Here is a 15,656-nt window from a genome sequence, read left to right on the forward strand (position 1 = left end):
TTCTCTCAAACAACATATAGATTAATCTTCCGTCTCCTAGAACTGTATGGTCATATTGTTATACTAATGTGAATATCAATGCATTTATTCAATATGTTTTTCAATATAATATTATATACATATTATAATACACATTTTTCTCTAAACTGGATAATGCTTCCTGATGATTAGTTCTTATATGTCATTTTATTTACTCACAGAACAGCTCTGGAAGCTTTGACCACTGGCAGCAGCCTCAGAAGACCTTCCTCTGATCTGGAGTATTTCTTCAGGTCAAACACATCCAGCTCCTTTTCTGAAGTCAGCAACACAAAGACCAGAGCTGACCACTGTGCAGGTGACAGTTTGTCTCTAGAGAGACTTCCTGATCTCAGGAAGCTTTGGATCTCCTCCACTAGAGAATGGTCATTCAGTTCATTCAGACAGTGGAACAGATTGATGCACCTCTCTGGAGAGGGATTCTCCTTGATATTCTTCTTGATGTACTTGACTGTTTCTTCATGGCTCTGTGAGCTGCTTCTTGAATTTGTCAGTAGACCTTGTAAGTGCTTCTGATTGGACTCCAGTGAGAGGCCCAGAAGGAAGCGGAGGAAAAGGTCCAAGTTTCCCGTCTCACTTTGTAAGGCTTTATCCACAGCACTCTTGTAGAAAGTAACTTCAGGCTCATCTTTTGTTTGCGGTTCGGCCATTAGATTCTCATTGTTGTTGATGAATGAGAGGAACACATATACAGCAGCCAGAAACTCCTGAATGCTCAGATGAACAAAGCAGTACACCTTGTCCTGGTACAGCACACATTCCTCTTTAAAGAGCTGTGTGCACAATCCTGAGTACACTGAGGCTTCATTGACATCAATACCAGCCTCTTTCAGGTCTTCTTCATAGAAAATCAAATTGCCATTCACCAGCTGTTGAAAAGCCAGTTTTCCCAGTGACAGAATGCTCTCTTTATTCCGGTGTGGACCTGTCTCTTCATTGTCAAGATACTTTTCATTCTTCTGTTTGGTATGAAACACCACAAGGTGTGTGTACATCTCAGTCAGAGTCTTGGGCATCTCTTCTCTCTTCTGTTTCAGCATGGGTTCAAGGACTGTTGCAGAAATCCAACAGAAGACTGGAATGTGGCACATGATGTGGAGGCTCCTTGATGTCTTTATGTGTGAGATGATTCTGCTGGCCAGGTCCTCATCACTGAATCTCTTCCTGAAGTACTCCTCCTTCTGTGGGTCACTGAACCCTCGTACCTCTGTCACCTGGTCAACACACCCTGAAGGGATCTTATTGGCTGCTGCAGGTCGGGTAGTTATCCAGAGGAGAGCAGAGGGAAGCAGATTTCCCTTGATGAGATTTGTCAGCAGGACATCCACTGAGGTTGACTCTGTGACGTCACAACAGATCTTGTTCTTCTGGAAGTCTAGGGGCAGTCGGCACTCATCCAGACCATCAAAGATGAACAGAACTTTGTACTTGTCGTAGTTGGAGATTCTTGATTGTTTGGTTTCCATTGAGAAGTGATTAAGAAGTTCAATCAAAGTGTGTTCATCCCCTTTCATCAAATTCAGCTCCCGGAAAGGGAATGAAAATACAAATTGGACATCCTGATTTGCTTTTCCTTCAGCCCAGTCCAGAATGAACTTCTGCACAGAGACTGTTTTTCCAATGCCAGCGACTCCCTTTGTCAGCACAGTTCTGATAAGTTTGTCTTGTCCAGTTAAGGTTTTGAAGATGTCGTTACATTTGATTGCAGTCTCTGGTCTTGCTTGTTTCCTGGTTGTTGTCTCAATCTGTCTCAGCTCATGTTCATTATTGACCTCTCCTGTTCCACCCTCTGTGATGTAGAGCTCTGTGTAGATGTTATTGAGAAGTGTTGGGTTTCCTTGTTTAGCGATCCCCTCAAATACACATTGAAACTTCTTCATTAGATTAGATTTGAGTTCACGTTGGCAAATCACAGCAGGATCATCTGAATCTAGAAATTACACAGAGGATATTAATATTACATCTGTTTTAATGCCTACAGTATTGTAAGACTGTTATAAAGTTTAAATTCTAATAATTTATTCTCTTAACTGACTGTATAAATGTGTAAATGTTTTCATAATGCATTGCAGACTGGTGTGACTGATTACATTATTATTGGTATTATTGATGGTATTATTAATGTTGTCTCTCTCTCTAAATTAATCACCACAACACATCCCTGCTGCTACTTGATGAGGTCACTAGGTGTTGTGTTAAGGCTGCTACATTATCATTGAGTTACACAGCTACTTTAGCTGTACTTTAGCTACAGCTCTAAAATGTTATAAAACAGCATTCAACATGAGGCAGACAGCTCTTACATTTCTCCAGTGTGTCAGCAAGCTCCTTCTGGTTCATTTTCCTCAGGAAGTGCAGTGCGATCTTCAGAGCCCCCTCTCTGGCACTGCTCTCCTGCTTCTCATCTTCAGTATCCACCACTTCCTTATCCTGCTTCTGACTCTCAAAGCCTTCTGGGAGTTCTGGACTAAGAATCCTCTTGAACATCTTTAGCTCGTTCTTTACAAATGTCATAATATTCTCTTCAAGCAACTGAAATAAATCAAGTAAATAAGTTAAACAAGAGATTAAATGCTTTCTCATCAACACATTAATGAATGATTGACAGATCAACTTGACTTGAGGTAAACAAAAACAAATGTACATAACAGGACCACGTACACTGAATATGGAGGCCAGGTCTGTTTGATGACTCTGGGAAGACTGACCACTGAGAATCTCTGACTCTGATCTCTCCTGTTGGTTTCTGTGGACAAAACATGAGATTACATCTCCTCATCCAGGGAGTACACACACACACACACACACACACACACACACACACACACACACACACACACACACACACACACACACACACACACACACACACACACACACACACACACACACACACACACACACACACACACACGGTATGTTGTGTTTGTTTAATATTGTTTTAGGACTATGAAAATGGACAAAAGGATTAGCCTATGGATTATGAAAACAGCAAAAATAAATGGGAAAATGGGAGAGGAGAAATGACTAGAGACAGTGTTGTTTAACTCACTGACCATGACCCATGAGTTCTTCTTACCTTTGTTCAGTAGAAAAGTCTCCGTCTCTAAACTGTATAGGTAGATTCATAGACTTGTCACTCTTCATGGACACACAGCTGGGTACAGGGGAGGCTGGTCTCTCCTGCTTGATTGGGCTTCAACACAACAGAGACAAACATTACATCTCTCATCTACTCTGAGCTCAGATGGGAAACATAACAAGAGTTTCATTCCAAAACGCTATGTATCCATTTTCATAAATGTTCATAAATGAGCTGTTATGGTTTAGTGAAATTATGAAAGAGATTGGTGTGTTTTTTCACTATCTAATCATGGCATGGGGTTGTTCAATGACAGAAATGTATTTGTTTAAAATCAATCACTTGATGGTTTCGTTTCAGAAATTGCCTCACTCTCATAGATATAAAATCTGGACTGGACAAATAACTACATGTTAATACATATACAGTACCAGTCAACTGGAATAAATAACTACATGTTATTACATATACAGTACCAGTAAAATGGAACAAATAACTACATGTTAATACATATACAGTACCAGTCAACTGGAATAAATAACTACATGTTATTACATATACAGTACCTGTCAAATGGAACAAATAACTACATGTTAATAAATATACAGTACCAGTCAAATGGAACAAATAACTACATGTTAATACATATACAGTACCAGTCAACTGGAATAAATAACTACATGTTAATACATATACAGTACCAGTCAAATGGAACAAATAACTATATGTTAATACATATACAGTACCAGTCAACTGGAATAAATAACTACATGTTAATACATATACAGTACCAGTCAAATGGAACAAATAACTACATGTTAATACATATACAGTACAGTACCAGTCAAATGGAATAAATAACTACATGTTAATAAATATACAGTACCAGTCAAATGGAACAAATAACTACATGTTAATACATATACAGTACCAGTAAAATGGAACAAATAACTACATGTTAATACATATACAGTACCAGTAAAATGGAACAAATAGCTACATGTTTAATACATATACAGTACCAGTCAAATGGAACTACATGTTAATACATATACAGTACCAGTCAAATGGAACAAATAACTACATGTTATTACATATACAGTACCAGTCAAATGGAACAAATAACTACATGTTAATACACATACAGTACAGTACCAGTCAAATGGAATAAATAACTACATGTTAATACATATACAGTACCAGTCAAATGGAACAAATAACTACATGTTATTACATATACAGTACCTGTCAACTGGAATAAATAACTACATGTTATTACATATACAGTACCAGTCAAATGGAACAAATAACTACATGTTTAATACATATACAGTACCAGTCAAATGGAACAAATAATTGTTCCATTTGACTGGTACTGTATATGTATTAACATGTAGTTATTTGTTCCATTTGACTGGTACTGTACTGTATATGTATTAAATATGTAGTTATTTGTTCCAGTTGACTGGTACTGTATATGTATCAACATGTAGTTATTTGTTCCATTTGACTGGTACTGTATATGTAATAACATGTAGTTATTTGTTCCATTTGACTGGTACTGTATATGTATTAACATGTAGTTATTTGTTCCATTTGACTGGTACTGTACTGTATATGTATTACATATGTAGTTATTTGTTCCATTTGACAGGTACTGTATATGTATTAACATGTAGTTATTTGTTCCATTTGACTGGTACTGTACTGTATGTGTATTAACATGTAGTTATTTGTTCCATTTGACAGGTACTGTATATGTATTAAATATGTAGTTATTTGTTCCATTTGACAGGTACTGTATATGTAATAACATGTAGTTATTTGTTCCATTTGACTGGTACTGTATATGTATTAACATGTAGGTATTTGTTCCATTTGACAGGTACTGTATATGTATTAACATGTAGTTATTTGTTCCATTTGACAGGTACTGTATATGTATTAACATGTAGTTATTTGTTCCATTTGACTGGTACTGTATATGTAATAACATGTAGTTATTTATTCCATTTGACAGGTACTGTATATGTATTAACATGTAGTTATTTGTTCCATTTGACTGGTACTGTATATGTAATAACATGTAGTTATTTGTTCCATTTTACTGGTACTGTATATGCATTAAATATGTAGTTATTTGTTCCATTTGACAGGTACTGTATATGTATTAACATGTAGTTATTTGTTCCATTTGACAGGTACTGTATATGTATTAAATATGTAGTTATTTGTTCCATTTGACAGGTACTGTATATGTATTAACATGTAGGTATTTGTTCCATTTGACAGGTACTGTATATGTATTAACATGTAGTTATTTGTTCCATTTGACAGGTACTGTATATGTAATAACATGTAGTTATTTGTTCCATTTTACTGGTACTGTATATGCATTAAATATGTAGTTATTTGTTCCATTTGACAGGTACTGTATATGTATTAACATGTAGTTATTTGTTCCATTTGACAGGTACTGTATATGTAATAACATGTAGTTATTTGTTCCATTTGACTGGTACTGTATATGTATCAACATGTAGTTATCTACATGTTGATACGTATACAGTACCAGTCAAATGGAATAAATAACTACATGTTAATACATATACAGTACCAGTCAACTGGAACAAATAACTACATATTTAATACATATACAGTACCTGTCAAATGGAACAAATAACTACATGTTAATACACATACAGTACAGTACCAGTCAAATGGAACAAATAACTACATGTTAATACATATACAGTACCTGTCAAATGGAACAAATAACTACATGTTATTACATATACAGTACAGTACCAGTCAAATGGAACAAATAACTACATGTTAATACATATACAGTACAGTACCAGTCAAATGGAACAAATAACTACATGTTAATACATATACAGTACAGTACCAGTCAAATGGAACAAATAGCTACATGTTTAATACATATACAGTACCAGTCAACTGGAACAAATAACTACATGTTAATACATATACAGTACCAGTCAACTGGAACAAATAACTACATGTTAATACACATACAGTACAGTACCAGTCAAATGGAATAAATAACTACATGTTAATACACATACAGTACAGTACCAGTCAAATGGAATAAATAACTACATGTTAATACATATACAGTACCAGTCAAATGGAACAAATAACTACATGTTAATACATATACAGTACCAGTCAACTGGAATAAATAACTACATGTTATTACATATACAGTACCTGTCAACTGGAACAAATAACTACATATTTAATACATATACAGTACCAGTCAAATGGAACAAATAACTACATGTTAATACATATACAGTACCAGTCAACTGGAATAAATAACTACATGTTAATACATATACAGTACCAGTCAACTGGAACAAATAACTACATGTTAATACATATACAGTACCTGTCAAATGGAACAAATAACTACATGTTAATACATATACAGTACCTGTCAAATGGAACAAATAACTACATGTTAATACACATACAGTACAGTACCAGTCAAATGGAACAAATAACTACATGTTAATACACATACAGTACAGTACCTGTCAAATGGAACAAATAACTACATGTTAATACATATACAGTACCAGTCAACTGGAACAAATAACTACATGTTAATACATATACAGTACCTGTCAAATGGAACAAATAACTACATGTTATTACATATACAGTACCAGTCAAATGGAACAAATAACTATATGTTAATACATATACAGTACCAGTCAACTGGAACAAATAACTACATGTTAATACATATACAGTACCTGTCAAATGGAACAAATAACTACATGTTATTACATATACAGTACCAGTCAAAAATTTGGACACACTTACTCATTCTCTGGAATGGGTCCACACTTTGATTGGTCTGTATGACATACATTTTTTTTTTTATATATATTTTAGAAAACATTTATATTTGACATTTTAGTAATGTAGCAGATGGTCTTTTTCTTTTTTAACCCTAAATTCCATCGCTACGGGAAACCTGGCCCAGAGTTACTTAAAATACGTTTGCCCTATTGTAGTATATTCAAGCCTTAAAAAGGCTTCTGTAGTTTGTAATTTCCACATAAAACATTTCAAACTTGATTTGCCCTGATGAAAAATGTGCCAACCCCTACAATTATTTTTTATGAATTATAATACAAGAAATAATTCACATTTCCTGTTGCTTCAGGATTATTTTCCTGCTGTAGCAAACTGGGTCAAATTAAGATATGGTATCTTAAAATAGCCAGGTGAGACAACCACATATCACAGTCAAATATACAGGATACCAACATTCCATTCCTGCTAAACAATGGATATATAGATATCTAGGTGAGACAACCACACATCACAGTCAGATATACAGGATACCAACATTCCATTCCTGATAAACAATGGATATATAGATATCTAGGTGAGACAACCACATATCACAGTCAAATATACAGGATACCAACATTCCATTCCTGCTAAACAATGGATATATAGATATCTAGGTGAGACAACCACACATCACAGTCAGATATACAGGATACCAACATTCCATTCCTGTTAAACAATGGATATATAGATATCTAGGTGAGACAACCACATATCACAGTCAAATATACAGGATACTAACATTCTATTCCAGCTAAACAATGGATATATAGATATCTAGATGAGACAACCACACATCACAGTCAAATATACAGGATACCAACATTCCATTCCTGCTAAACAATGGATATACTGTATAGAGTTTTGCTAAACAAAAAATGCACATCTAAAATATATTCTTTAAAAATTGGAGAACAGTAATATAGAAAGGTACCCAATAAGCAATCATTTCTGATGAAGAAAACAAATGTGAAAAAATTGTGGATATAGCTTTTTGGAAATAAACTCTTAATAATTCTTAAACAAAGTTGTCGTCTCACCTCTTAGATTTGGTGTCATGTTCCCCAGAGCGACTCCTTTTAGAGGCAGGGCCCCCCTCCTCTCTCTCCCCAGAGAGACTCCTTTTAGAGGCAGGGCCCCCCTCCTCTCTCTCCCCAGAGAGACTCATTTTAGAGCACCGACCCCTAAACAGAGATCCAACATGTTGGTTGTGGTTAACAGAGGGACAACTAATTATTGATTGTCAATTGTTCTCCTTTATTCATTATCTCTTTGAGAAATAAAACATTTACTAACAGACATATCGAAACAGTCAGGTGATTTAATGCAATCACATGAACATGTAGTTGTGACATTTTATCTCCATGGTAACCGTCAATAATAAAAAATAAGTCACTTTGTTAAGGTAGTTATAGACAGTACAACAACAATAATAATAATAATAATAATAATAACAAACAGTGACTTATTATTATTATTATTATTAAGTCACTGTTTGTTAAGGTAGTTCTAGACAGTGCAGCAACACAAGGCCATGTCTCACAATTATTTGTATTCACTAACAGTAGGCTATTTATTGTCTTTCAATCTGTTCTTTTCTAAACGTATCTGAGAATGTAGACAGATGTGCTCAAACGGGCATGATTGATCTGAGGGGGAAATCATTGATCCATTCAGAAAGGTTTTTTGCATCAAGTAAGAGATTTTATATTATGTAAAGTAGGCTAGGTTATAATGTATAGTAGAGTTTTGTTAGTGATATGCAGATCAAGGTCTATACCTCGGCTATAGCCTACATATCCTAGATGACCAGCCTAAACCTGTTCAGATCAGTTCACATAATGTTATAGGCCTACCAGTAGCAGGACAGAGCATGTACACTATATATACAAAAGTATGTGGACACCCCTTCAAATGAGTGGATTCGGCTATTTCAAATCAAATCAAATCAAATTTTATTTGTCACATACACATGGTTAGCAGATGTTAATGCGAGTGTAGCGAAATGCTTGTGCTTCTAGTTCCGACAATGCAGTAATAACCAACAAGTAATCTAACCTAACAATTCCACAACTACTACCTTATACACACACAAGTGTAAAGGGATAAAGAATATGTACATAAAGATATATGAATGAGTGATGGTACAGAACGGCATAGGCAAGATGCAGTAGATGGTATAGAGTACAGTATATACATATGAGATGAGTAATGTAGGGTATATAAACATAAAGTGGCATAGTTTAAAGTGGCTAGTGATACATGTATTACATAAAGATGGCAAGATGCAGTAGATAGAGTACAGTATATACATATGAGATGAGTAATGTAGGGTATGTAAACATTATATTAAGTGGCATTGGCCCCGTGTGGCTCAGTTGGTAGAGCATGGCGCTTGCAACGCCAGGGTTGTGGGTTCGTTTCCCACGGGGGCCAGTACAAAAAAAAAAAAAGTATGAATGTATGTACTTGTAAGTCGCTCTGGATAAGAGCGTCTGCTAAATGACTTAAATGTAAATGTTTAAAGTGGCTAGTGATACATTTTTACATAATTTCCATCAATTCCCATTATTAAAGTGGCTGGAGTTGAGTCAGTATGTTGGCAGCGGCCACTAAATGTTAGTGGTGGCTGTTTAACAGTCTGATGGCCTTGAGATAGAAGCTGTTTTTCAGTCTCTCGGTCCCTGCTTTGATGCACCTGTACTGACCTCGCCTTCTGGATGATAGCAGGGTGAACAGGCAGTGGCTCGGGTGGTTGTTGTCCTTGATGATCTTTATGGCCTTCCTGTGACACCGGGTGGTGTAGGTGTCCTGGAGGGCAGGTAGTTTGCCCCCGGTGATGCGTTGTGCAGACCTCACTACCCTCTGGAGAGCCTTACGGTTGTGGGCGGAGCAGTTGCCGTACCAGGCGGTGATACAGCCCGACAGGATGCTCTCGATTGTGCATCTGTAGAAGTTTGTGAGTGCTTTTGGTGACAAGCCGAATTTCTTCAGCCTCCTGAGGTTGAAGAGGCGCTGCTGCGCCTTCTTCACAACGCTGTCTGTGTGGGTGGACCAATTCAGTTTGTCCGTGATGTGTACACCGAGGAACTTAAAACTTTCCACCTTCTCCACTACTGTCCCGTTGATGTGGATAGGGGGGTGCTCCCTCTGCTGTTTCCTGAAGTCCACAATCATCTCCTTTGTTTTGTTGACGTTGAGTGTGAGGTTATTTTCCTGACACCACACTCCGAGGGCCCTCACCTCCTCCCTGTAGGCAGTCTCGTCGTTGTTGGTAATCAAGCCTACCACTGTAGTGTCGTCCGCAAACTTGATGATTGAGTTGGAGGCGTGCATGGCCACGCAGTCGTGGGTGAACAGGGAGTACAGGAGAGGACTCAGAACGCACCCTTGTGGGGCCCCAGTGTTGAGGATCAGCGGGGTGGAGATGTTGTTACCTACCCTCACCACCTGGGGGCGGCCCGTCAGGAAGTCCAGGACCCAGTTGCACAGGGCGACCCAGGGTCTCGAGCTTGATGACGAGTTTGGAGGGTACTATGGTGTTAAATGCTGAGCTGTAGTCGATGAACAGCATTCTCACATAGGTATTCCTCTTGTCCAGATGGGTTAGGGCAGTGTGCAGTGTGGTTGCGATTGCGTCGTCTGTGGACCTATTGGGTCGGTAAGCAAATTGGAGTGGGTCTAGGGTGTCAGGTAGGGTGGAGGTGATATGGTCCTTGACTAGTCTCTCAAAGCACTTCATGATGACGGAAGTGAGTGCTACGGGGCGGTAGTCGTTTAGCTCAGTTACCTTAGCTTTCTTGGGAACAGGAACAATGGTGGCCCTCTTGAAGCATGTGGGAACAGCAGACTGGGATAAGGATTGATTGAATATGTCCTTAAACACACCAGCCAGCTGGTCTGCGCATGCTCTGAGGACGCGGCTGGGAATGCCGTCTGGGCCTGCAGCCTTGCGAGGGTTAACACGTTTAAATGTTTTACTCACCTCGGCTGCAGTGAAGGAGAGCCCGCATGTTTTGGTAGCGGGCCGTGTCAGTGGCACTGTATTGTCCTCAAAGCGAGCAAAAAAGTTATTTAGTCTGTCTGGGAGCAAGACATCCTGGTCCGCGACGCGGCTGGTTTTCTTTTTGTAATCCGTGATTGACTGTAGACCCTGCCACATACCTCTTGTGTCTGAGCTGTTGAATTGCGACTCTACTTTGTCTCTATACTGGCACTTAGCTTGTTTGATAGCCTTGCGGAGGGAATAGCTACACTGTTTGTATTCGGTCATGTTTCCGGTCACCTTGCCCTGGTTAAAAGCAGTGGTTTCACGCGAGTGCTGCCATCAATCCACGGTTTCTGGTTTTGGAATGTTTTAATCGTTGCTGTGGGTACGACATCGTCAATGCACTTTCTAATGAACTCGCTCACCGAATCAGCGTATTCGTCAATGTTGTTGTTGGACGCAATGCGGAACATATCCCAATCCACGTGATCGAAGCAGTCTTGAAGCGTGGAGTCAGATTGGTCGGACCAGCGTTGAACAGACCTGAGCGCGGGAGCTTGCTGTTTTAGTTTCTGTTTGTAGGCTGGAAGCAACAAAATGGAGTCGTGGTCAGCTTTTCCGAATGGAGGGCGGGGGGGGGCCTTATATGCGTCGCGGAAGTTAGTATAACAATGATCCAAGATTTTACCAGCCCTGGTAGCACAATCGATATGCTGATAGAATTTAGGGAGTTTAGTTTTCAGATTAGCCTTGTTAAAATCCCCAGCTACGATGAATGCAGCCTCAGGGTGTGTGGTTTCCAGTTTACATAAAGTCAGATAAAGTTTGTTCAGGGCCATCGATGTGTCTGCTTGGGGGGGAATATATACGGCTGTGATTATAATCGAAGAGAATTTCCTTGGTAGATAATGCGGTCGACATTTGATTGTGAGGAATTCTAAATCAGGTGAACAGAATGACTTGAGTTCCTGTATGTTGTTATGATCACACCACGTCTCGTTAATCATAAGGCATACACCCCCGCCCCTCTTCTTACCAGAAAGATGTTTGTTTCTGTCGGCGCGATGCGTGAAGAAACCAGCTGGCGGCACCGACTCCGTTAGCGTCTCTCGAGTGATCCATGTTTCCGTGAAGCAAAGAACGTTACAATCTCTGATGTCTCTCTGGAATGTTACCCTTGCTCGGATTTCATCAACCTTGTTGTCAAGAGACTGGACATTGGCGAGTAGTATGCTAGGGAGTGGAGCGCGATGTGCCCGTCTCCGAAGCCTGACCAGAAGACCGCTTCGTTTTCCCCTTTTACGGCGTCGTTGTTTAGGGTCGCCGGCGGGGATCAGATCCATTGTACTGGGTGGAAGGCAAAACACAGGATCTGCTTCAGGAGTGTCATATTCCTGGTTGTAACGATGGTGAGTTGACGTTGCTCTTATATTCAGTAGTTCCTCCCGACTGTATGTAATGAAACCTAAGATTACCTGGGGTACCAATGTAAGGAATAACATATAAAAAACAAAATACTGCATAGTTTCCTAGGAACGCGAAGCGAGGCCGCCATCTCTGTCGGCGCCGGAAGTAGTATTTCAGCCTCACCCGTTGCTGAGAGGTGTATAAAGTTGGGCAGACAGCCATGCAATCTCCATAGACAAACATTGGCAGTAGAATGACCAGTACTGAAGAGCTCAGTGACTTTCAACGTGGCACCGTCATAGGATGCCACCTTTCCAACAAAGTCAGTTCATCAAATTCCTGTCCTGCTAGAGCTGCTCCGGTCAACTGTAAGTGCTGTTATTGTGACGTGGAAACGTCTAGGAGCAACAACGGCTCAACCGTGAAGTGGTAGGCCACACAAGCTAACAGAAAGGGCCCGCCAAGCGCGGAAGAACATAAAAATGGTCTCTGCTCGGTTGCAACACTCACTACCGAGTTCCAAACTGCAACATCAGCAAAATAAGTGTTCGTCGGGAGCCTCATGAAATTAGTTTCCATGGCCAAGCAGCCGGACACAGATCACCATGTGCAATGCCAAGCATCGGCTTGAGTGGTGTAAAGCTCGCCGCCATTGGACTCTGGAGCAGTGGAGACGCGTTCTTTGGAGTTAAGAATCACGCTTCACCATCTGGCAGTGCCAACTGTAAAGTTTGGTGGAGGAATAATGGTCTGAGGCTGTTTTTCATGGTTCGGGCCCCTTAGTGAATGGAAATCTTAACGCTACAGCATACAATGACATTCTAGACTATTCTGTGCTTCTAACTTTGTGGCAACAGTTTGGGGAAGGCCCTTTCCTGTTGCAGCATGACACTGTCCTAGTGCACAAAGCGAGGTCCATACAGAAATGGCTTGTTGAGATCGGTGTGGAAGAACATGACTGGCCTTCACAGAGCCCTGACCTCAACCCCATCCAACACCTTTGGGATGAATTGGAACGCTGACTGCGAGCCAGGCCTAATCGCCCAACATCAGTGCCCGACCTCACTAATGCTCTTGTGGCTGAATGGAAGCAAGTCCCCGCAGCAATGTTCCAACATCTAGTGGAAAGCCTTCCCAGAAGAGTGGAGGCTGTTATAACAGCAAAGGGGGGTAACAACTCCATATCAATGGCTATGATTTTGGAATGAGATGTTCAACTAGCAGGTGTCCACATACCTTTGGTCATGTAGTGTATATAGCCTAATCAAAATAAAATAAAATAAAATGTTATTGGTCACAATGTCTGAGCGGCATAGACTAAGATACAGTAGAATAGTATAGAATACAGTATATACATATGAGATGAGTAATGCATAGACTAAGATACAGTAGAATAGTACAGAATACAGTATATACATATGAGATGAGTAATGCAAGATATTTATAGCCTAGGCCAGATACTTTTAAAATTAAAATAACAAGAAAAATGTGCCGTCTGGTTTGCTTAAAATAAGGAATTTAAAATTATTACTACTTTACATTTACTTTTGAAACTTAATTATATTAAAACCAAATACTTTTAGACTTTTACTGAAGTAGTATTTTACTGGGTGACTCACTTTTACTTGAGTCATGTTCTATGAAGGAATCTTTACTTTTACTCCAGTTTGAGAACTGAGTTCTGTTTCCACCGCTGTTCTAACGTTCCATATGAGACACAGTTTCAACAGACATTCTGGAACTGCGTCAGATACAAAGTTACTTTCAATTTCATATAAGGAAATAAAGTAATGGTCACTAGGTGAATTCGTTTTGCATTGCCCGGCTCCCCGGGTTGCAGAGTTTGCGCATGTTAGACAATTTCATTGGTCCTTAAAATAAATGTCCACTCACCTGTAGCACCGGGCCATGCAAAACGAACTTCCCACTGTCGCAGGGCACTGAGACACAGAGTTCTAAACCCAGACGCGTTTCTTCAAGACATCTCTCTTACATTATTTTTGAAAAACATATAATTTACTAGAAACCAAGTTAAGCTGTGTTTTTTTCCTCCAAAATGTGAGTTACTGTAGGCCTTTAATAATTGTAAGCAGTCCAACTAACCCAAAAGGTTTTAATTTGAGAATGTTCATTTGTATGCCTCAAATATTAAACTGTCTTAAAATATTTGATGATTAGTTGAATCAGGTGTGTAAGTGCTGGTAAGAACAAAAGGATTGAGAAACCCTGAGATAAACATAAAACCATATAATTGAAAAGCTCCTCCACCATCTTTACCAGACGTTTTACTGATAACATGTAGGCCTACTGATTAGTTTCCACTTTGAAAACTGCTGTCTGTCAGCAACTCAGCTCAAGTAGCAGTTCTACTAACTAGTAATATCTCATTCCAGATATTCATTCTCTTACTCGGTCCAATAGATAAAATTATTTTTCAGAAATACTTACTTTATTTTTCAATAATCTCCATGTAGTGTTTTCTGCTCCGTCGTCTCAAAATAGACCATGAACAAAATAACAACTTTACTTTCTGTTTCAATCAGCTGTCTCCCCACCTGATAATAAAGTGTTTTATTGGTGTCTTCCACTAGATGGCAGTAAACACCTGCTGTAACTAGACATTACAACTATGTGTTCTGATTCATACAGGCAAGCAGTGTCCCAGAAGAGGAGTGCTGATCTAGGATCAGGTCCACCTTCTCCATGTAATCTGATTCATTATGATCTAGGATCAGGTCCCCCTCTCCATGTAATCTGATTCATTATGATCTAGGATCAGGTCCCACTCTCCATGTAATCTGATTCATTATGATCTAGGATCAGGTCCCCCTCTCCATGTAATCTGATTCATTATGATCTAGGATCAGGTCCCACTCTCCATGTAATCTGATTCATTATGATCTAGGATCAGGTCCCCCTCTCCATGTAATCTGATTCATTATGATCTAGGATCAGGTCTCCCTCTCCATTTAATCTGATTCATTATGATCTAGGATCAGGTCCCCCTCTCCATGTAATCTGATTCATTATGATATAGGATCAGGTCCTCCTCTCCATGTAATCTGACTCATTATGATATAGGATCAGGTCCCCCCTCTCCATGTAATCTGATTCATTATGATCTAGGATCAGGTCCCTCCTCTCCATGTAATATGATTCATTATGATCTAGGATCAGGTCCCACTCTCCATGTAATCTGATTCATTATGATCTAGGATCAGGTCTACCCGTAATCTGATTCATTATGAT

The 15,656-nt window shown here is 39.1% G+C and overlaps 1 protein-coding gene across 1 annotated transcript in view; it reads right to left on the minus strand.

Annotated features, from left to right (window-relative positions):
- Positions 1-14,945, minus strand: part of LOC129832829 (NACHT, LRR and PYD domains-containing protein 12-like) — a 28,712-nt gene extending 13,767 nt beyond the window's left edge. The window contains exons 1-6 of the mRNA XM_055896875.1: positions 14,856-14,945; positions 8,053-8,196; positions 3,119-3,235; positions 2,701-2,785; positions 2,343-2,571; positions 199-1,969 (exon numbers count right to left, since the gene is read on the minus strand). Coding sequence (XP_055752850.1) covers positions 199-1,969; positions 2,343-2,571; positions 2,701-2,785; positions 3,119-3,235; positions 8,053-8,180 — 2,330 coding nt within the window. The 5' untranslated portion in view covers positions 8,181-8,196; positions 14,856-14,945. The remainder of the gene's footprint in view (positions 1-198; positions 1,970-2,342; positions 2,572-2,700; positions 2,786-3,118; positions 3,236-8,052; positions 8,197-14,855) is intronic.
- Positions 14,946-15,656: the final 711 nt, after the last annotated feature.

Source organism: Salvelinus fontinalis, chromosome 34, assembly GCF_029448725.1.
Source record: "Salvelinus fontinalis isolate EN_2023a chromosome 34, ASM2944872v1, whole genome shotgun sequence".
In the NCBI taxonomy this organism is placed as follows: Eukaryota; Metazoa; Chordata; class Actinopteri; order Salmoniformes; family Salmonidae; genus Salvelinus; species Salvelinus fontinalis.